This window comes from Diaphorina citri, unplaced genomic scaffold (assembly GCF_000475195.1).
Source record: "Diaphorina citri unplaced genomic scaffold, Diaci psyllid genome assembly version 1.1 scaffold358, whole genome shotgun sequence".
NCBI lineage: Eukaryota > Metazoa > Arthropoda > Insecta > Hemiptera > Psyllidae > Diaphorina > Diaphorina citri.
In genome coordinates this window covers 45891-70141 of record NW_007377793.1, presented here as the reverse complement: position 1 = coordinate 70141, position 24251 = coordinate 45891, and the positions used below count along the sequence as shown (strand labels likewise).

General features: G+C 35.8%; 2 protein-coding genes across 2 annotated transcripts in view; both read left to right on the top strand.

Annotated features, from left to right (window-relative positions):
• Nucleotides 1-2788, top strand: part of LOC113466919 (HEAT repeat-containing protein 5B-like) — a 68737-nt gene extending 65949 nt beyond the window's left edge. Inside the window, exon 9 of the mRNA XM_026822714.1 lies at nt 2696-2788. Coding sequence (XP_026678515.1) covers nt 2696-2788 — 93 coding nt within the window. The remainder of the gene's footprint in view (nt 1-2695) is intronic.
• Nucleotides 1-23117, top strand: part of LOC113466918 — a 77864-nt gene extending 54747 nt beyond the window's left edge. Inside the window, exons 3-7 of the mRNA XM_026822713.1 lie at nt 8707-9857; nt 14734-14876; nt 19017-19191; nt 22743-22802; nt 23005-23117. Of these exons, the coding sequence (XP_026678514.1) occupies nt 8714-9857; nt 14734-14876; nt 19017-19191; nt 22743-22802; nt 23005-23117 (1635 nt within the window). The 5' untranslated portion in view covers nt 8707-8713. The remainder of the gene's footprint in view (nt 1-8706; nt 9858-14733; nt 14877-19016; nt 19192-22742; nt 22803-23004) is intronic.
• Nucleotides 23118-24251: the final 1134 nt, after the last annotated feature.

Below are 24251 nucleotides of genomic sequence, written 5' to 3'. Positions count from 1 at the left end.
TTTATAATTTAATTAATTCCTTAATTTAATTATACAATTATTCTTGGCAGTGGTAATTATTTGGCTGATTAATGACCAGAGGGAGGGAACTAAAAAAAGCTCTAAAAAATTGTAGAAAAAGTTCCCTAACTTTCTGGCAAGCCGCCACTACCATCCGTCGTGCATATTCCCGAAAACTTTTACCCCCTCCCCTCTTTCCAAATTACCTCCCCTCTTCCCAAATTCTCTCATGTAAATTTCATACCTGCCATTCTGTTCACGTATGTTACATTCCTCATATACTCGTATTCTTAATTCATGTACGGGGGGGCTTGGAAAATAGAATCATTTTCTTCCTTTTTATATTAAAACAGGGCCGACTGGCGTGTTGGAAAGATTAGGTACCCTGTTATATGTTATACGAAAAATGCTCTGACCTTTTTGCTTTTTTAGTTGGCCTTGTTTTTTCCGTCCATCTTGATCTAAATAGATTTCTGGACCTTTCTTTTACATCATGTTTATGCCATTATGTTTATGATAAAATCATGGAGAAAAATCAAGGTAACTTTGTATTTTCTTTGAGGCGTCCTGTCGATGTTGGTTGAAACAGATGGCTCAGTACCTACCTCCCTGCCTACACCTACCTATTATGGTGGGTGTTTGGTTAGTGCGGCGAGGTAAAGGGACTTTTCAATTTCATCCTTCTTAGCAGTATACCAAAATAACGAGGTATGTTCTCTTCTCTTCTGTTTTGCTTTGTTCTCTTCTCTTCTTCTCCCTTCTCTTTTCTTCTCTTCTTCTCCTTCTCTTCTCTTCTCCTTCCTTCCCTTCTCTCCAAGGTATGTTTTTTATTTATTTAGAACTTCAAATTTGTGGGCGAAGGCAAAGACTCTGACCCAATATTTCTCTTCGTAAAATAAATTTCAATTAAGACAAAAGTAATAACTTGTAATTAGGTCTTACAACAAGAACAAGGGTTTTTATTTTATTTATTTTTTTAGAGGAAAGATTTTTCTCAAGTTTTTTCATTTGAGAACTTTTTTTCTGGAACAATAAAAAGTACCTTGACCTATTTCACTGTGTATTCCGTCAAGAGAAAATTTTCAATGCTCTGAAAGTTCTGGGACCAGAAACAAATTTTCTAAGATTCTGCTTTACCTCATGTTGCCTGAGAAATATTCAAAAAGATAAAAAAAAATAATAGTAATAATAAAAATGACAATAACCAGATACTATCTGTCTTCGTTAAAGGATATGGGGAAAATACATTGAACTCTAACTTCATTTATAGTGATGGTTACTTCCCATTCAAAGAGTCTACTAAAAGTAGGCATCTACTTTAATTGATAATAAGGTACCTATTATTATTTGAGTTGTCAACTGTCGTGTATAAAGTTTCTCTCACTCTCTCTGCCTCTATTTAAAAACTTCTCTGCCTCTTATTAAAATAATGTAAAATTTATCAATCAATCAATCTACCTTCCTCTCTCTCTCTCCTCTCTCTCTCTATACCTCCGTCCCCCCTCCCTCTCTTCTCCTTTCTCCCCCTCTCTCTCTCTCCCTCTATTTTTGTCCCCAAAAAAATCACTTAAGCTTTAACAGCCCTTCAGCTGTCCAAAGTAATGCAGACCAAACAAACTTGAAATCTTCAACAAAGGTAAAAGTCCTCACGTGCGTCTGCTGATGGCCTGTTTCATTAATGACCTGGCTTGCTCATTAAAATTACAGCTTACTTGTCTACACAACATTAACCTTTGCAGCAGGAAATGCTGGTTGCTTTCTACGGTACAAGTTGACTCCATCTCACCCTCATTCGAAACCCTTACTGACCTTTTGAAAGGAAAACCTCGTGACTTTTGAGAAGGCGAAAGGAATTAAGGAAAAAAATCTTTATAAACAGGATTTGAAGTTTTCTTTTCAACTTAGGTAGGTACATATAAATATCCAGCCCTCGGAAAAACTTCAAAAAATGGGTAAAATTAAATTAGGTAACTTCTGCAGCTTGATTCACTCATTTTTTCCCCAATTTACACAAAAGCTCCTTTGTAGTAGTTCGAGTATTTAATATGTACTTGATGAAGTTTCCACAAATGTTCCAAAGTGACGGATCGATGAACGTTTACAATGGACGGTGTTAATTGCTTTTCTACAAATCTTGGGGAAAATTTTCAGCGAACTCTCTAAAAATAGAAAGTAATTCTTCAAGAGGCAACTCTAAGGTCATTGAACCCTTTCCCCTCCTACCCAAGCTTTTACTACTTACAGGTGTCTGCATCCAACTTTGTTACCGAATATTTTATTATTATAATTTATTTAGATATTTTATTATTTTTTAAATAATTTAGAAAATAATATGAGATGTTATAAATTATTTCGTACTGTCATCCACCAAAAAAAGATCGTCTTTGAAGCCAAAAGTAGCCGAGATGAGGATGCTGCGATAGAGCTGTGGAGTAACCAAATCAGAAACCAAAAGACTGATCAGAAATAAAATCAGGAGAAAATCAAAGTTTAAAAGAAAATCGAATAAAGAGGCTTTTAGCACGGACAAAAAAAAAAATGTCAACAGGAATAAATTAAGAACGTCCTACAGAAATGTGCAACCACAATGATTGCACAACTTTCAACACCATTATACCTTCACCTTCTCGAGAAATTCAAGAGAAAAATATAATGATTCTGTGACTTCAAGTCACAAAGACTTTTCTAATTATAGCTGGAGAGTGTGGGCTATTTCAGTAGAACAGAAATGTTAACTCACTCTCAAGTGCCAGACGGGAGTATATTTTTAGAACAACTTCAACTCTGAAAGATCAAAATATGAAACAATGAAAAGGCTCCAGTAAAGTGCATCATTCCTGTTTCATTCCCTTTCCTAGAAAAATGAAGAATGAATAAAGGAGTACTTATCATCTAGAATTGGACAGTAAAGAAGAACAGAGTTAATTATTTAGGTATTTGTTGATAAAGCCTCCTTTACAATAGTGCCTGTAGGTATCATAATAGTGCCTCTAGTGTTCTCATAAATTTCACCCATTTTGATTTTAATACTCCCTTGCCTCGCTAAAATAATTAAAAAAATCTTGCGTAGCGGTTTTTTTTCTGAATTGAATTGAATTTTATGAGAGAAAAAAAGAATTGAATTGAAGCTCGTAGCTCGTCAATGGTACTCTTCTATACTGGCCAGTTTAAGGAAAACTCATCTCTTTCGAAACGATTGCCAACCTTGTACCAACTGTCTTCTAAAATTCCACTTTCCTCTAGTTTCTTGCGAGATTCACAACACACTCATTTTCAGTTAGTCTCTCCTACTTATTTTCAGTTTGCCTCTCTTTCTTCTCATTTTCAGTTTGTCTCTCCTTTTGTTCAAAATATATCGTCGAGCAAGATGGAATTCTTTTGACACAAAATCCCACATGTAATACCAGAGGAAAGAATGTACGAACATAAACCCCAAACACGGAAACGTCAGTGTATTCCTTTGTTGGCTATTCTCTGTTTCTCCTGTAAATTTTCCTGGAGAAGAAGGGAAAAGAAAAAGAAGGAGAAGAGGAAGAAAAAGAAGAGGAAGAGGAGGAGGAGAAGAAGAAGAAATAGAAGAAGAAGCAGCAGAAGAAGTAGACAAAGAAGAAGAATAACAAGAAGACGGAGAAGAAAAGAGAAGTAGAAAAAGAAGGAGGAGGAGAAGAAGAAAAAGAAGGAGGAGGGGAAGAAGAAAAAGAAGGAGGAGGGGAAGAAGAAAAAGAAGGAGGAGGGGAAGAAGAAAAAGAAGGAGGAGGGGAAGAAGAAAAAGAAGGAGGAGGGGAAAAAGAAGAAGAAGGAGAAGAAGAAGAAGAAAAAGAAGGAGGAGGAGGAGGAGAAGAAGAGGAAGGTACCCTACCTTTTATTAAGTATGTACGAGTGCCTAGATGTGTGTTAGGCGTAAATAAAGAAACAGAATAAAAGACAACAAAGAACGGTGAGGGAGGGAGAGAGAGAGAGAGAGAGAGAGAGAAATGTAAGATAAAACATTCACACTCCAATTATAAAGTTTTTATTCTGAGAAGCAGGAGTGAATGTTAAATGAGACAAATAAAGGGAAATTCTCTTAACCCTTGGCATTCTGGGATACTTTCTAATTTTTACTTTCTATTTTCTACTTTCTGATTCCACACTAGCGTTGTCATGGTGACTGGAATGTGATTCTGAAGAGGGCGTTGGGATCAATATTCCAGAATATCCAAGAACAGATAGATAATCTGGTTTATTGAGAATAGTTGGTAAAATACCTGCTGGTATTAACTGTTTAGTATTCTACTATATTAATTTATTTTACCTGCAGCATCCTACAGGTAAGAAGATAACGGTGTTAAGAGTAGGGATCGGCCAGCAGCAAGGCAGGAGGAGGAGGAGAAGATGAAGAAGAAGGAGGAGGAGGAGGAGAACGTGTAGACTTCGTCTAATTCGGTCAAACCTTGAAAACGAATGAACGTCGGACTTTGCAATTCCCACTGTGACCTCAACTATTTTGGTCAGACCAGTAACACAACATACCTATGAGTAGAGGAGAGAACAAAACATCATTTGCTAATGCACTGGGGGAAAACACATACCGTAATATCTCTCCAAGTCACTGCAATGCCAAGAAGCACATGTGGGAAAGCACGACAGGAGCTTAATTGAATGAGATGTGCAATGTTACAAATGTCAGTTGTGCAGTGTCACAAAATGTCAGTTGTGCAGTGTCACAAATGTCAGTGGTACAGTGTCACAAATGTCAGTAGTACAGTGTCAAAAATGTCAGTTAAGTAGTGCAGTGTCACAAATGTCAGCTGATGTGCAATGTCACAAATGTCAGTTGTGCAGTGTCACAAACGTCAGCTATGCAGTGTCAGCCGAACTGCCAACACTATTCGGCAAAAGCTAAAGCCGCTACAGCAACAACAACAACAACAACAACAAATGTCAGTAGTGCAGCGTCACAAAATTTCACACAGTGTCACATGTCAGTGCCCCGAACGTGCATCACGGGTAAATCCTATGAGAGCCCCCTCTACTTCTTGTGAACTTTTCTCCTGGGATGAATTTCATAGAAAAGGTAGACGTTTTGATGAATCAATGCTTCCCGCCGGCAAATAATTCAATATCCCAAGACAAGGCGTTCAATCAGTAAGAAAATATAGAACATCGGATTACAAAGAATAGAACGTCTCAGTGGGGAACAACGGCGTTTTATTTATTTTTTTTTACCTATATTTATTTTATTTACTATTATTATTATCTTTATTTTATTTTACTATTATTATTATTTTGTACCAGAACACCGGACACGGAAAGTAAGGAAAGTACTAGAACACTAGGGCCTACAAAAATGATAGAGGAAATATGATTAATTCCCTAATTGATTTCGGTTAACAAAATTTCATTTTGTGTATGAGTTGCAAGATAGCAGTCTGTACCTTTTTTTTACAAAAGAGAACACCATAGCAAAAAAAATCTTTTTGGAATTGACATGTGAATTGAAGTTTCAACTTGAAACATGATATGAAGAGGCGAGAAAATAGGAAAATTGACAACTTGTAGATTATCTGAGCGCACGGCAGTGCGCCAGGCCAAGTTTCAGTAAGCACGCCTGTGTATCTTTACACGAACCGATTCGGCAGGTTTTTCTCACCTTCAGAGATCGGATTCCTCTAAAGATAAACTTTTGAAATTCAGGGCACATAAATAGGTAAGGTTAATAAACATAGGTACCAAGTAGTTTCGGAGATATAGAGGCGCAATAATCGCAATTTTTTTAGTCACTCACTCATCAAAATGTTGAGGCACTTCCCGATGTCGTAGAAACTTGAAAATTGGCAGTATGGTAGGTTTTGATGATCAAGTAAAGGGAAAAATCTGAAATTCCTTACTCAAATAAATAAATAATTAAACGTGAAATCCGAAGAGAAAACATAGCCCGAGTTGAAACTGAGAGAAGGTTGAATGGATTAAGATTCATAAGGCACGAAAATCTGGGAATGCAGACTTGGCCTTTATTTTCTGATCTCACCACTTTTATAGGCCGACATTTTTGGATAGGAACTTGGCCTTCACAATTGTGTTTTTGTGGGAGATATTTTTTTCCTAATAGTACAGCAAGTTGACACCTGTTATCTGTTAGTGAAAATAAATGTGCTCACCTACCTAGTGCACTTTTTTCTTTAAACCTAATTTAACGTTTCATCCATTATTTGTACGAGTACAAATCTAAATTAAAAAAACTATGTTTGTATCATATCAGTTTAATTATTTACCTACAGTAAAATGAAAACATTAAAATTAGAGGATCAAGTACCTAAGCGGTGTTTTTTTTTTTTTTTTTTTTTTTTTTAAAAAAAAAAAAACTTTTCCAACAAAGGGTGTCCCAATGAGAACGCAAGATTTGATTCTTTAATAAAGCATAGTTCTCCTTGGAAAAAATGGACTTTAACAGCATTTGACGCAAGCTTGCACGCCAAAGGTTCCCGGTTCGATTATGTTCTTTCCGATCTCCTCCTTTTCCTTTTTAAAACATCTTAAGGGCTCTAAACTTAATAGCAAAGAAATTTATCAATAAGAAACATTAAAACCTCATTGTCGGAGTTTCTGTTTTGAACACAAAACATGTACAGCAACAAACTGTTCCAATAATAATAATATTAGCTTCTTCTTTTGCTAACTTTTGCATCAGTTCAAAACATCAAAGATAACGTTTTCAATTTGATTTTCGTAATATTTTAGCTCGAAGCAATTTTTTTTTTTTTTAAGAATGCACAGTACACCCTCTCTTTAACATTATTATCTACATAAATACGATGTTTCTGGAGGCATGGGAAGTTTGCCTTACATTTTAGACATTTAATATCTTGTTAAACATTTCAAAACTCTTTCGGGCCTTTTTTCTTCGCATTGATTGCATTTAGAATCGTTAAGATAAAGTAACAAGAAGTTACTGCAGTTTTAATGGGTCACAGGCGAGAATAAAAGGCACATAAGGTGTCTGAAATATTACACATTCACGGCATAAGCTTTTAATAATGGCATGATTAAAAAAGATTTCTGTTCTAGCATGCCATAAAGAAGTTGTAACGACCTAGGTCATGACTTGGGAAGTTGGGTGTTCCAGTATCATTTAAATATTTCCTACATCCTACATTGAAGATAGGTACTTACGAGTAAGGGTATCTGGATTGTTTGCTCAGTTTTCTTTCATATCCTGTAGACTTTATGTAAATATTGCTCGAATAATATCAGTGTAACGTTCGTAGCGAACTTTACCTTTAGGAAAGTCGTTAATATTCCATACTTACCTACTTGGCTTTTATTACTCTGTTCACGAATTTGTTCAGATTTGCCCGCACGAGCGTAAACTACGTTAACAGTTTTATCAGATTCTGCATTGGCTTTTATTACTCTGTTCACGAATTTGTTCAGATTTGCCCGCACGAGCGTAAACTACGTTAACAGTTTTATCAGATTCTGCATTACTGATTTTCACTAAAGCAACGTCTATAAACATTATCGATCCTGCCTGAACACATTGCCTGAAACACGTCCACACGATAAACTCTCTTTCATTCCACCAAAACCATTCAAGTTTACCCACTTTATAAAAGGATTCCAGCGAAAATCAATCAACTTCGGTCGATTGTCGTGTGGATGCACCTTTAACCTTTATATTATTTATCAACCTCCATGTACCTAGAGTCCTACAATGACAATGGGATGAGTAGAAAAGAAGAAAAAGTTTAAAAGAAAATAAGAGAAAAATCCGAAGAAGGATAGGATAGTTCAACAGATAAAAAGTCACCCAGCGTGGCAGCTTATCTTGTAATAATTTGAATCAAAAACTTTTTGAGTTGTTTGGAAAAGTATTTTTTTATTTAAAACTTTCCTCCTTACTGTTGTGAAAGTTGGAGATTTTTTCAAGCTCTGTGCCAATCTGAAAGTCACCTCTTTTTCACACAGTTTCAGGACAAGAAACATTCCTGAGCTTGTTATCAGAAAAGTTGTCTTGAAAAGATTGTATTACTCTTAGTTTAATGTTTTAAAACAATTCAAATACTCGATTTTTTACTAGAAGAAATGTCTTTCTTGTTCTAGTAGTATGTTTAATGATAAAAAAGAACACACCATAAAAAGACTGTCATTTATTTATTTTTTAACTACTCGTATCAGAACCCCGTGATACAAACTTTGTTAACATAATAGATACTCGTACCTCATAGACGTGTTTTGGAAAAGTTCAAAATTCTATACCATAAAACATGGCCTGTGGGATTATTGTTAAAACACGAATATAATAAAATTATAGAAAGCAAAAGCAAAATAACTTTTCCTCGAGTATCATTAACGTATTATATAGTTAAATTTAACGTCCCATTAATTACATATTTTTCAAATTAGTACCAAAGCAACATGTGTCGTTTAGAGATTTTTAAACTCTTTCAAAAACATTAGTGCTTTACCCCTTCCTCTGTGGTGTTTTCAAAATTCCGCAATTGTTTTACTTCTATGTTTTACGAGTGCAATTTTATTATTATTGCTTGTTTTACTTCACATAACTCAGCGAAATATTACTATAAATCATAAGATTCTCTCATTTCGTGTGAATTATTTAAATCTCAGAGGAGTAGTAATCGAGCTGATCAGCAAAATGTGTAATTCCTATATGATACATACTGAACATAGATTTTCTAATGAAATTTCCCATTGTTTTTGTTTCAGATATCCAATGAGCAATGGTAGCAAATCACCCAATGAGACGACGAGAATGGTTCATCGCTCTCCATCTCGTCGACAGAGGAGAGATTCAAGAGCCGTGGTCGAGACACAATGTTCAAATAATGAATCCCCCATGTTGGGACGTAAGACCACAACATCTCCTCCTTACAGTCGACATGTGGAGTTTGCAACTTCCTCTCCTCCTCAGAAGAAGAAAGAACTGCCAAACATCCCAGCGTATGGGAGGAAATATAGGAGAGCAAGCATTGCGGTGGGGGCAGAGGAGGCAGGATTAGGTGAACACTCCAGGGTATCAAGGAACAGTATTTCAGCCATTAATCATTTCATGGGTCATGGCATCACAGTGACCTCACCAATAGAAGATGATGATGACGGAGATGAACATGAACCAGAGCACAAGACTGTGGATGAGAAACATCCCCCCCTACACATGGAGGCTTCCCCACGATACAAGCGCCATCTAACATCCGAGATCCCTCTACATGCTCGCACCCATAGGAATAGTCTTACTCCCGAAACCAAAGTCAATAGAAGTCCCAGTCTGACACCAGACGTTCTTCATAACAAAAGTCCAAGGCATAGTTTAGTTCCCGATGTTCTCAATAGTGACAGGAGTCCTAGGAATAGTATCACTCCTGAGAATTCTGTATATTTGAAAAGTCCTCGAGGTAGTTTTAGTGTGAACCCTGACATTGAAATGCCCAGTAGTTCCCGCAGTAATCTGTTTGCTGATAACGAGTCCATGTCCCGGAACATGGGCAGTAGTTATAACTTGGCCCCGGAAATGCATAGCTATAGCAGAAGTCCGAGGAATAGTTTGGTGCCCGAGTCTGGCCCTATGAGATCCCCACGAGGGAGTATTATTCCCGATTCTGCTTTGAGTCCACGAGGCAGTATTGCGGTGGAGACTAACCGCAGCCCCAGGGGGAGTCTAGTTCCAGATACAATGCTCCACAATAACAGAAGTCCCAGGGGAAGTATTGCTTCGGAAACTTCTCATAACCGCAGTCCAAGGAATAGTCTTCCTCTACAAGATGGATCCAAGCGAAGTCCAAGAGGTAGCATTACACCTACCAGTATGGTGCAGTTTGATACCAAGTCATCACCTCGGGGTAGTGTGGACTTTGCTGCAGGTAATTATCCTTATGATTTATTTTACGTAGATTTCAGATACATATCATCCATCCTAGGGTATCAAATTTTCCAAAAGCACTTTTATTCCTACAACCCAGCTACCTAATGAGGATCAAGTAGTGCTTACCTGCGAGTATAATCCGTTATCCTGACATCCTCTGGCTATGATAGTAATAGTAATTATTGTATTAATAAGTATTATTAAATTGACTTCTCCAGTTCTCACTTTTCTCATACAATCTAGGCAGCTACTCATTTATCCCGTCAACTTTCCCTAGCCTAGACCATATACACCACAAGGTACATATTCATTTCATTTCTTCCCCATTCCATGTATCCTCTCAAACATCACATTTCCTCTTCTCTCTACCCTGGGTGCTGCTTTTTTTTTTTTTTTTTTTTTTTTTTTTTTTACGTTTTCATTTCTGAGAATTTACCTACTCAGTTTTTCTGACTTTACCTCAATCATTTTCTTCCTTTCCTCTCATACACAGTCAGATGGTTCTGGAATACGTTTTATTTTGCATGAATAATAAAAATGGAAGATAACTTGAGACGCATTCAAATTGTGACATTTCAGTCATATACATCATAGGATGGCTTTTCCTCCACGTAGAATTGTAGATAATATATGAGTAGAGCTCTAGATTTTCCAGATGAAAACAAGCGGATGAGGAAAACCTACCTTTCGTCAAACTACGACGTTCTTTAAAGACGAGGAGTGAAAAGCCCTTTCATAAATGGACCTTGGACCAAAGACCCATTTTCTGACAGAAATATTTATACTGCCAGGAGAAAGAGGCAGTGGTAGGCACCTGGCTAATGGGAAATGCATGTTCTCCAGGCTGAGAGTCAGTTGTGATAGTTTTCATCTGTCAAGTGATAGTGATGGGTACAACTCCTGAATTTCACATTACACAACAAATGACACATTGCTCTCTAATGCTAGAACAATATTCACATTGATGACAACTGTAGAGACTTCTGTAACAAAAGAACAATGGAAAGTTCAGCATCCGACCTGATGTGAAATTCAGGTATTGTCAGATACGAGGTAGATATTGGAGGAACACATTTATTTAACTAACTTATAACATCTGGAAATGGAGTGTACTATTTCACGTTGCAAAATAGCTCGTAGTAGTCAAATACAAGCTTGGTGTTATTTTCTGACCTAATTATTATTCGATAATTTTACTATTATTATAAAGGTAGCTTCGTAGCTTAATTAATTTTATTTAGATACCAATAACCATACTTCAGTTGATAAATTATAGTTAATTTCTCTAGAAGTCTAAAATATCTCACACTCCTTTCTTGTTATGTCAATAAATATTTTGTCCACTCCGCTTTTTTCTGTTCATTAGAATTCTAAAATTAAGACTCCCCTCTTCACCTCTCTCCATTTTCTCAACAGGGATTTTGCCTTTTAATATTCATTTTATTCAGTAATTGTCGCCATTTTTATTCACTAGTAGGTAGGTACCTTACCTCCTTTTTCCTATTTTATAGTTTTCAACTGTCAAGTGATAGTGATGGGTACAACTCACTCCTGAATTTCACATTACACAACAAATGACACATTGCTCTCTAATGCTAGAACAATATTCACATTGATGACAACTGTAGAGACTTCTGTAACAAAAGAACAATGGAAAGTTCAGCATCCGACCTGATGTGAAATTCAGGTATTGTCAGATACGAGGTAGATATTGGAGGAACACATTTATTTAACTAACTTATAACATCTGGAAATGGAGTGTACTATTTCACGTTGCAAAATAGCTCGTAGTAGTCAAATACAAGCTTGGTGTTATTTTCTGACCTAATTATTATTCGATAATTTTACTATTATTATAAAGGTAGCTTCGTAGCTTAATTAATTTTATTTAGATACCAATAACCATACTTCAGTTGATAAATTATAGTTAATTTCTCTAGAAGTCTAAAATATCTCACACTCCTTTCTTGTTATGTCAATAAATATTTTGTCCACTCCGCTTTTTTCTGTTCATTAGAATTCTAAAATTAAGACTCCCCTCTTCACCTCTCTCCATTTTCTCAACAGGGATTTTGCCTTTTAATATTCATTTTATTCAGTAATTGTCGCCATTTTTATTCACTAGTAGGTAGGTACCTTACCTCCTTTTTCCTATTTTTTTTTTTTTTTTTTGCGTTATCTCAATTATCCTCTTGGTATTAGATGTGAGAAAACTTTAAACAGGAACCTCTACTCCTGTTTTTACTCCTCTTTTTGTATCCAACCAACTCCTTTTATTTTTCTGAACAAACACTGAATGGTACATAAGGTTCGAGTGTAATTATTACAAAATAATGATTACAATATGGAAAGCTTTGCACTTTCAAAAAGCAAAGAGACGAATAAAACTTAATGGCTGTGTTAAGTTTGTACAGGGTCACCCGAAAGTCGAAGGACATTTGAAAGTCGAAGTTCTTATCGGCAAGGAAGGAGAGCTGAGGATTCCTGCCACGAGGGAGTAACCCTGTTGTTAAATAGTGCCTTTGGAACACCTTATATGAAGATTGTTGGCATGTGAATAATTAAGTTATGTTAACAAAAATATTGTTATTGTATTCATGATTATAACCAAGAGTCTCATGTTAAATGACTGGCGACATAAATATGATTGGTGGGATGAAAGCTTTGTGTAAATTATTTTGTCATTTAAAAATGATCTGTTGTATTAATTTATGAACTTTTTTTTCTTTCAAATTTCCACAATTGACAAAATTTGCACTTGTATTCCGAGAGAAAAAAAGTTGCCCTTACCACTGGACTAACTCTTCCTCAATTTTGTTGTAGAGTAGGTAGGTATTAGTGGATGTCCCATTTTCACCACCTTGTTTTCCAACTTTATAACGAAAACACCTAATTGGCAAAACCAACGTGCTCCAAAATTGAGAAGAGAATTGAAAGTCGCAATAAATGAAATGGGAAGGAAGTATTAAGCTACCTGCATGAAGACATATGCAGGAAATAAACAAACAAATAATGAGACAACCTAATTAGAGAGGTTTACGTGAAAAGAATGTGAAAAGGAGAGGAGTTTTGATGTCATTTTCGTGTTGTAAGCTATCTTGCAACCGAAGGTTTTGGATATAATTTCTGTTTTACCCAAGGCGTGCTATAATTTAGGCATGACAAACTTATAGGTAAACATTTTTCTTTCCTAATGAACTGCTCAATTTTATCGAGTTCTTCCTTAGTACTTCCCTTGGTTCTTCTTTACTTAAGTTCCCTCCTGGGGTGTAAGACCTCCTAGTAAGGAAGCGACTGGAACGACTTGCGATTTGGCGTACTTTATGGTCCCCACGTTCTCCTTAGATAAAATTTTATTGTGAAGACTTCATGGAAGGAAAATCGTTAGGAGTCGCGTTTAATGTCGACGCAAAAGTAGTCAACTTTCACGCTTCATTGGGAGATTAGAAGATTGTTGACTTCTTCCTTTTTTTCTTCCAAAAAAGCAATTTTATAAAAGCTGTTGATTATTGACTTTGCACATTGAAATGCACGTAATAAGTTAGTGATTGTCGTGGAGTTATTGAAAATTTTCATTGAGAATTCGAAGAAAAAATAAGAATACCAAGTTATTTTTAAAGAAAAGTCAAACTCTTCTTTAGTTTCTTATCATTTTATTCTCAATATCTGGTACTTTCTGATTAAATGTACAGGTTGCTAGACAGTCTGCTCCCTTCCCAAGATCTCCTTCTTAATTTCCTAGTAAGTGTTAAAAAAATTCTAGGTAAATTCATTTCACACCCACAATCTTCTAAAATCGTTTATCTCTATGCGAAGCATTCCCGTTTATCTTTATTACCAGTGATTACACGGAATGGGATTTGGGATACAATCCTACGAACAAGATAGGAGTAAAGAGGGATTTCTCAAAGCTTTTATTATCACGCGCAATTATGGTCTTGCTCTGTACGCGTATTTATATCTTCGCTGCTTCTCTTAAGCACCCTATAAAAGAAATGGCATTTCCTTTGAATCGGCGTTCGAAATAATGCATTTTTAATTGTTTGTAATAAATTACGAAGAGTATTGTTTTCTTTTATGACTACCCACTTTTCCGAGCATAAGCATCGACTAGTAAAAAACAAATGAAAATTATTTTTATTGGCATTTTATGACGGTATTATACCTAAGTAAAAATGAGTTATAACTGCCAGGTATCCAGGTAATAGTGGAAACTGCACTCTGCCTTCGTCAGAGGTATTACACCATTATGTTTTATCCTATGCGATTTTTACTGACTTAAGGTCCAACTTATCCGTCACGGATACGTTCCGTCTTCTTGACGGATAAGTCTACCTGGACCTGTAACGGGAGAAAGATAAAGTATAAAGATGAATCTTATACACTTGTGGCGCTCACAACAACACCTAACACTAAATAAAATCTTACATAGAAAACGCAGGTTCTCGTTTCTCCACAATTTCCATCTCTGAAGTATAAATAACACTTCCAAATTCTTGGCCAACACCTGAGAGCTATGTCTAACTGATGAGTTCCAACAAGAACGAAACGCGTCTTAGGCTGCTCGCAGGTGTTGGCTAAACACTTATAGAAAAGTGACTGTCTCTTTAAATAATCAACGGAGCACATATTCTTGTGACTTTCTCATCAATTTCTCAACATAATATTCTTTAGTTATTTTTACATTACATTGAAAGGGGGGTCTTTTCTGACGAAATTCCTGTGTGCGGAGTACAGTATGTAGGACTATTGCACCCCTATTCTTTACTTTTTTAAAAGTTGAAAGTTTTTCTTAACATGATTATCCAGATTATTCTTGCGTTTTCCAATTTCTCTGGAGTGTAACAGAATTCTTGGTTCATTTTGTGTTTCAGGTTCCCTTAGGCCAATGACGAGGACTGGTAGTGTGGGCAGAAATCGAAAGCCAAGAGAAGAAGTTAATCTGCACGAGCTGGAAGCTAGTTGTCAAGCAAGTCCCACACCCAGGAGGGCGTCTAGTAGCGTAAGTCAAGTGGGGGTAAGTCCACGGACACCTGAAATCAAAAGAATAATTGACCGAACGATAGTGAGGTCTATGTTTTAACTCGACCATTTTGCATTTGGTTTAGATGTTTGTTTGTTTGTTTGGATGTTCCGCTATAACTCCCGATTTTTTGAAAATTTAAACGGAGATTAAATCAGATTGCTTGAACCGAGATTAAAACTTAAACGGAGTTTAAACTCACACCCGGCCTGAATAGGACTAAAGAATCCCTTAACTAGAAGATAGAATAGTCTATCACTTCTTTTGAAGATTTTTAACATAGCCTTCGACCATAGTTGCTAATTTGCTATAGGTAGTTTATGCTGAATATTTGGACAGCACAGAAAAGAACCATACATAAGGGGAATAAATCGTCTTATGCATGGTTCTTTTCTGGTTAATGCTGTCTATCTGGTAAGTGTTTGTTTGTACGCCTCCGTACATTTTTTTTTTTTTTTTTTTTTTTTTTTTTTTGCTATCTGGTAAGTGTTTGTTTGTACGCCTCCGTACATTTTTTTTTTTTTTTTTCTTTTCTTTAGTAGGTATGTATTCAGAATGCACATCACAACTCTTTAAAGACAAGAAATGTTTCCCAAACGACTCCTTTCCCACATTAATAGCATGCCCCTGTTTGTACCTATGTCAAACTATTTCCTTGACCTCAGGAATATCCTTTTAAAATTCTCACAGAAGGTTTTATTTTCCAACTTTGCATTCCGTTGGTGGGAGGGGCGAAAACGAGTTTACACCTCCGAAGTTCATAACGGGGAAACCGATTAAGTCATGAATCTCGGTCGTTTTGCTCCTCGTAGTTTTCTTGAAATATTCACTTTTCATAGGAAAGAAGCACAGGAAATGTGAGCTATGCACGGTACGGATACCACAATGTGAAAATGGTGTGGCTGTTTTCCAAAAATTTGACCCACTAGCGAAATACTCCGTGAACTTTCCCCCGTTAGATTGCTAGTTTCTTCCATTTTTCCTCTGAAATTCTTTTTCGTTCAAAAATATAAAGATAAGGCGTATTTTCCTTTTGAAATTTCCTCTCTTTTGGCGTAATAGTGCCTGTTCATAGGAGATCCGAGATGGATCTCCTATGGTGCCATTCCAGAAATTTTCCCCAAAGGAAAATACACCTATAGTTGAAAGTCAAATATTTCAACGGGTTTTTCCTGGAGCTCTTGTGTTGACCCAGCACCTAAATGGGATGTATTGTGTCTCTTGTCGGCTGTCTGATGAGGGAAACACTGCGGGATTAACAAATGGACATGCTACAACACAGAGCGGTAAAGTCCAACGAAGCAGATGTTTCACAGATAAATAAAAAAGCTTTGAAACACCCATAAAAAATCTAAACAGAGTTGAAAGTTCAAGTCTGAAGAAAAGTGTTGACTGCACACGAATTCAATATGTTTCTAATGCGAGGGGGAAAGCGTATTTCAGTAAGGATATCAATTTTCACCCGTATTTCAGTAAGGATATCAGTTGAATTTTAATTGGCAAATTTATGCAAAGTTCGATCACCTAATAGCTCCCTATACATGCCAAGAAGTAGGGCGCCAGCCTAGTTAGCTTGTCTGCCTTGTAAGCGCTAGGTCGCGGGTTCGATTCCCGCCCGGACGGATTTTATCCTGAACAGATAATGTTCGTTCTCGGAACGGCTGGCTTTCTCCTACCCTGTCTTACTTCTCTCTTTGCTTTCGGGGCAATAAGACCTTAGCAGTTACAATTCTCTCTATCAAACTGTTTTTTTTTTTTTTTATAAGTAGGGGGCTGCTTTTCATATTGTTTATTGAACTTTGACCTACCTGTTATAAGTACTCGTATGAAGAAAACTGAAGTTACTTTACCCAAGGTTTATGTTATGTTCGACGTTGAAAAATGTAGTGTTTTTCTCTTGTTTCTTTATTTCACCTCTTCTTTCTTAACTTTTTTTTTCCTCAATTTTCTTCATTCTTTCTCCTTTTTAGTTTTTCCCCTTTTTTACACACCGCTGTGATTGATTCCTCTGTCACCAAAAAGACGCGGAAAGCGGATGAACGGTAGAAAACACCTCTAAAAGTTTCAATATTATCATAGCCTTCCCCCCTGCGGCATGCAGCTTTGAGTATCATGAAGCCACAAGATAAGCATATAATCCTTATGAATACGTGATACTATTTTAACCGGGGGGATCATTTTACCGTCATGTAACGATTTTTTTTTTTTTTTTTTAGAAGAATAAAATAGAAGTAAATAAAATTTAAAAAATGGTTAGTAAAAAGGAGATAAGGAAAAAAAACATTGTCATTTCGGTGGTAAATGTATGACAATATTTCACAGAATACTCCTCGAAAAAAATGAAGGCAACATTAGGCAGACATCTAGGATGATATAAAGACACAATGAACTTCCCAACAGCGAAATTATTCGAAAGCAACTTTCCAACGTGAAAAAATGCACAATTCAGTAAAGATTGTTTTTCAAGACAAGGAAACCCTTGTTAGAGTCTTTGATGTTTCTGACAGCCATACGTGTTTTATCTGTTTCAGTATTTTGTTCAATAATTTTGGGATCATTAGTATTGCTGTCTGCCTTGATGCTTATCATGGGTAAGTGATTTTCTTTCAATTTTAAATGTTTCACCATCCCTTGTAACAAGGACTAATGATCTAAGGCTAACTTGTAATTTAAACATTATGGATCTCTCTCTCTTTTTTTTATTGGATGATATTTGTTCGGTTTTTAAAAAACTTAGGGTTTGTTTATTTTTTATCAAAGTCCTTCAGAACAAAAAAACTACTCTTGTTTCAGGTATGAACTACAAGAAGGATTGCCCTAAAGAACCAAGGATTGTCTACTATCTAATCATAGGAGGCCTCACAGGGTTAATTGAAACCGTTCTTCTCCTGGTAAGACAGATCAAATCTCTTCGGTACGACCATAGCGTTCAAGTGCACGATCTTAACCCCTGCTCTACCGACAATGTCAAAACCTACTCCATAGTTTTCCTCACTTGCTTCTGTATATTTGGGTTCATCCTGGGAAATACCTACATTTACAGTATTTTCTGGCCCGAATTTTCTGGGATACCACACAGATATAAAATATGTATTTGTAATTTATAAATAAAAAAACCTTGCTTATTTTATTATTATTATTATTTATTAAAAAAAGAAACCCGAAATAATAATACTTTTAATAATAAAATTTCATAATTTTATAAAAACACTGTTGAAGTTAACATGGGCAACGTTTCAACCACGAAGCTTTCGCTAAGCGGATTCGAACATTCGAAACAGTTTGAAGAGCTCTGTTTGATATGCATTCTGTAATTCAGTTATTAAACGAAATAAAGTTTGAGGTTCATTCGAAATGAGCACGTGGAACCGTCTGGTCTCAATTACTGTAAATTTCGAACTCTCAAAACTTTCCAAGCCTTTTAAGTGGTAACGACAGATTCTACGCGTTTGGGACTGTTTTATAAAACATCATTACCACATATTTTATGAACAGCTTGATTAATCAAATGCCCAAAAAGATATTAATTTGTTGCCTATATTATTTATTAGATTGAAATAAGATAGGTAAATTACCTATATTGAAATTTTAGAAACGCAATAGAACTCATGAACGAGACCATTGTCTAAAAGATCTCCACTTTGTGAAGTCAGTCATTAGTAGGTATAAATTTTACTTCCACTGAGAGGCAGTGTGCACCTTCATTAACTAACTGGCAAAATTAATGTCCAAATATAAAAATGTGGTTGGGTGGATGAGCTCATGACAGTGAGAACCCTATTAACTTGGGGGGAGATAAAAAAAAAAATTAAAACCAAGCTATTTTAGTCCGTCCAAACATATTTTCGTCACTTCTAGGAAGGTCGGGGAAAGTATTTTTGTCAAGCTATTTTTGTTTGTTGTTTTCCCCCCAAGCTAATTTTATCATACTACCACACATTATTCCGAAAGAACTGTCCAGGATTAACGGTTAACCCATTGGTGTGTTCTCAAGCTATTTTTTATTATTATTATTATTATTATTATTATTATTAATTTTATCATACTACCTCACATTATTCCAAGGGACCTGTCACATCAACCGTCAACCCATTGGTGACTGTCACATTAACTGTTAACCCTTGTGTGTTCCAGGTGTCAGCTGACGACAGGAAGCGGTTGTGTGAGCAGTCCAAGTTGAACTCAGAATCAAGTGGAATGGGCCATGCAGTCTATGGGTCCCTAACGTATCAATTAGAACATGCTACTATGGAGTCATCAAATCCTTTCCAATTTGTTTACAAAGCCCTTTGTATCTTTTGTCGGACCAGTAAGTGTCTTTATAAAACCAATATTATAGCTGTATCCTTTAAAAATGTGGCTAAGTAGGTACGTTTGACATTTTTTTTTAATTTTCATAAAAAAGACACACAAAACACACACACACACACACACACACACACAAAGAAAAATAAATTACTATCCATTTTACATTATATCCGAAATGCCATAATTCTTCGAACAAGAAAGCAAGAAATTGCTTTATTGATAGTACCTAGGTATAGCTTGGGTGTCTGTTTTCTATCTTACGGATGGATATCTTTTCTTTTGTGCACATTGCATAATCAATTAAGTTACCCGGCGTTCATATAAATCGTCTCGTTTTGGTAGAGATGCACCATAACGAAGTTTTTTTTTTTTTTTTTTTTTTTTAAAACTTTCATATAAATCGTCTCGTTTTGGTAGAGATGCACCATAACGAAGTTTTTTTTTTTTTTTTGTAAAAGAACTTTTCAATCTATTTTCGGGGGCATGATTGGTCGACTGTTCATGAATTTGGACACAGTGGAACTCAGAATATTTTCCGTATAAAATTACATTCTATACATTACTACTATTACCTATTATATTGGTTAGATATAATGTTAGTAATAATAATATAATCACTGACGCTGAGGTAAAATCCCGACTTAACAAGTTGTCAGTTTTCCGTTAAAATCAGAAGGAAAGTAATAATGGAGCTAACTGACTAAGTAATAATGGAGAATACCTCTAGATTAAGGCCATTTTCTTTTTTTCTTTTTTTTTTTAACTTGGACCATTTTTGGACGTTTTTCTGGGGTACAATCTCATGTAAAAAGGTTACTACGATTACTGAAGAGCTTATTAAGTACAAGTAGTGTTTTATTTTGATTATAGACTGTCAGGACCAGAATTCCCATCACACTAAAATTTAATAGTCGGGGATACAAGTTACCTCCAATGCGAGAAACAAATAGCTAGTCAATTAGTCAACCAGTGGAAAGACTGACGAAAAAGAACAAGATAAATTGGAATTTAATTATTTTCCTATCTTTTCGAGTGAAAAAGCTGTTCTGGTTTTGTTGGGAACAAAATACTCGGACACAGTGGAACTCAGAATATTTTTCGTATAAAATTACATTCTATACATTACTACTTTTACCTGTTATATTGGTTAGATATAATGTTAGTAATAATAATATAATCACTGACGCTGAGGTAAATCCCGACTTAACAAGTTGTCAGTTTTCCGCTTGGTCAAATTCACTTTTCACCCAAATTCGAAAAGAAAAGCTCAACGCAAAATGTTGACTCGTCTGTTTTCTCCATTGAACTTGGGAGGGGGTTTTTCACTACAAGCTGTTCTGGCCATTCGCCAGCCATTTGTTCGCTTCATCGCTCTATTTATTAATTCCAAAAATGTAATTTCTCCAAACAGAAATCTTTTACCGAGAAAACAACATACTTTTCCTATTGTAATTTTAATTATGTCAATTTCTCCGTTGGAAACAAATCTCTATTTCACCCTCATCAGATCTGCTACTCTCTCCTTCCCACTTCTTTTAATTTCTCTTTACCTTTCTTTCTTTCTCTCCGTCTTTTTCTCTCTCTCTCTCTCTCTCTTTCTTTCTCTCTCTCCCTCCCTTTCTCTATCAATTTCCTTCTCTTCCTTTTTCTCTATTCGTCCCCGTTCTCTTTCACTTCTAATTCATTCTCTCTCCTTCTCTTTCTTTCTCTCCGTCTTTTTCTCTCTCTCTCTTTCTCTCTCTCCCTCCCTTTCTCTATCAATTTCCTTCTCTTCCTTTTTCTCTATTCGTCCCCGTTCTCTTTCACTTCTAATGCATTTCTCTTTGCCCTACATAGTTCCCTCTCTTACTTTCTCTCTCTCTCTATTTCTCTTTCCCTCTCTCTCTCTCTCTCTATTTCTCTTTCCCTCCCTCTTCTATCTTTTCTCTCGTCCTTCCTTTCTCTTGTTCCATACTGAACCTTAATCTCTCATTTCTCTTTGCTCTTTGCCCTACATAGTTCCCTCTCTTACTTTCTCCCTCTCTCTCTCTCTATTTCTCTTTCCCTCCCTCTTCTATCTTTTCTCTCGTCCTTCCTTTCTCTTGTTCCATACTGAACCTTAATCTCTTCATTTCTCTATTTTCCGTATAATCTTCATATTCAATTTCCTCACATATGCTCGTATTTTTGGCAGTCGACTAGCAGTCTGCTACATCTTTTATTGTTATATTAAACGTTTATTATTTATTTCACACAAAATAGCCACAGTGTGAAATGGAAATTTTGGAGAACTATAGTTTTGGGGTTTGCAGCCATTATTTTTCTCGTTAATATGCAATAAAAAATTAATAAAATTTGATGGAAGGTTACTCGGATTTTCCCACAAAATAGCCACAGTGTGAAATTGAAATTTTGAAGAACTATAGTTTTGGGGTTTGCAGCCATTATTTTTCTCGTTAATATGCAATAAAAAATTAATAAAATTTGATGGAAGGTTACTCGGAGAGTTTTACCTGCAACATTTTGTACTCATATATTATGAAGGTTGACTGTTTGCGGGACCAATTCACTCTGTTTATTTACCTATTTCACCAAACATCAGGGACTTTAGATCTATTTTCCTGGAAAACCTTTTGAGCCCTATAAAAATATTCTCAAGTAGGTAGGCTTGTAAGAGTTCACTGGTCTAATGTACTGTACATTGATATATTCCCCTAGCGGCCTAGCCAGACTAAAGTCTCATTTATAAGTATAGCCAGGCTTGTAAGAGTTCACTGGTCTAATGTACTGTACATTGATATATTCCCCTAGCGGCCTAGCCAGACTAAAGTCTCATTTATAAGTATTCTATTCATTAATATTTAGATAGTGAAAAATATTGAATAAATACCCATCCGTAAAAGTAGAAGCTTCTGCCACGGATATTTTATTGAAGTTCCAGGCCAAAAGATTTCTTACTTTATGATTAGGTGTCTAGCATTGTACAGGTTCTCAGAACAATATGCCAGTCTTATCTTTTTTCCTAAACATGAGAGGAAAAAGCGTACTTCTTCTAGGTATTACGAATAAAGGAGAACAATAGGATAAAAATGTCTCTTTTTTATAGTAAAAAGGAGATAAGGAAAAAAAAACATTGTCATTTCGGTGGTAAATGTATGACAATATTTCACAAAATACTCCTCGAAAAAAATGAAGGCAACATTAGGCAGAACTTTCCTTATCCTATAGGAAGGAAAGTAATGTAATCGGGTCAAAATTTCGATGGTCAGTTTTTAGTGCCAAAACACGTATAGTAAAAAGGAGATAAGGAAAAAAAAAAACATTGTCATTTCGGTGGTAAATGTATGACAATATTTCACAAAATACTCCTCGAAAAAAATGAAGGCAACATTAGGCAGACATCTAGGATGATATAAAGACACAATGAACTTCCCAACAGCGAAATTATTCGAAAGCAACTTTCCAACGTGAAAAAATGCACAATTCATCAGTAAAGATTGTTTTTCAAGACAAGGAAACCCTTGTTAGAGTCTTTGATGTTTCTGACAGCCATACGTGTTTTATCTGTTTCAGTATTTTGTTCAATAATTTTGGGATCATTAGTATTGCTGTCTGCCTTGATGCTTATCATGGGTAAGTGATTTTCTTTCAATTGTTAATGTTTCACCATCCCTTGTAACAAGGACTAATGATCTAAGGCTAACTTGTAATTTAAACATTATTGATCTCTCACTCTTTTTTTTATTGAATGATATTTGTTCGGTTTTTAAAAAAACTTAGGGTTTGCTTATTTTTTATCAAAGTCCTTCAGAACAAAAAACTACTCTTGTTTCAGGTATGAACTACAAGAAGGATTGCCCTAAAGAACCAAGGATTGTCTACTATCTAATCATAGGAGGCCTTGGAAAACGATCAGAAAGTTCTAGCATTTCAAACTTCAAGTCTTAGAATTAGAGCTCTTATACAAGAGAATGGCATTCTAAGATACAACCTGATCGTCCAAAAATTGTGTGATATAAAACAGTAGAAAATTCTAAACAGATAGAGAACAATCGTTTGCATCGCCAAACAAAGAGGAAATAAGCAAAGTAGAACAACGAGATAGCTTTACTTCATTTTTCCCTTTCTTTTGTACAAATGAGCATAGTAAAAGAGCATGGAAAATGAGATTGAGGACAAGCTTCACACATATAAGGCCTCAAGACATTTCAAGCATAAGTTTTCGCAGTGCATTCTTTTTTCTCATTGCACCCGTTGAATTTTTTATGACTTTCATACTGGTGTAGAGGGAAGTTGTGTTAACGAGATTCCCCCCATCCAGAAATATCCCAAGCATGCACCCGTTGAATTTTTTATGACTTTCATACTGGTGTAGAGGGAAGTTGTGTTAACGAGATTCCCCCCATCCAGAAATATCCCAAGCCTTTCACTTCTAGCCCATCTAACTCGTGTTACGAATTTAGGTAATAAAAATAGGTCTTCACAGAATAAACTGAAAGGCTAAGGGCCGGGTCTACAAAGTGAGTTTAAACTCCGTTTAAGCTTTAATCTCGATTTAAGCAATCTGATTGGCTATTTTTTGCTCAATGCGAGAGCTAAACTTAAACAAAGTTTAAACTTACTTCAAACCCATCATAATTTCAAGATTTTGAGTTTCTCAAAGTTGGAATAGTCATGGCAGAACGGCTATTTTTTTGCTTAATACGAGAGTTAAACTGAAACAAAGTTTAAACTTACTTCAAACCCATCATAATTTCAAGATTTTGAGTTTCTCACAGTTGGAATAGTCATGGCAGAACTAGGTATTTCCTATCTGCCTTTTTTGCGTAGGAGCCTGAGCGGCTAAGCATTGAAAGGTTCAAAACGTCAGTCGTTTGCAAAATATGGCTATGAAATATTAATATGCTTAGATTAGCGTTTTCTTTATGCGTTGAAAGTTGGGTCTAGCCGTTTCAAAACGCTTTTACAGTCCAAATGCCTAATTGCCACATCTATCTGTCAGCAAAAAGGAGTTTTAGTGGCAATATATTTATTTTAAGATCTCTCTCTCTCTCTCTACCTTCCTCCATCTCTCTCTCTCTC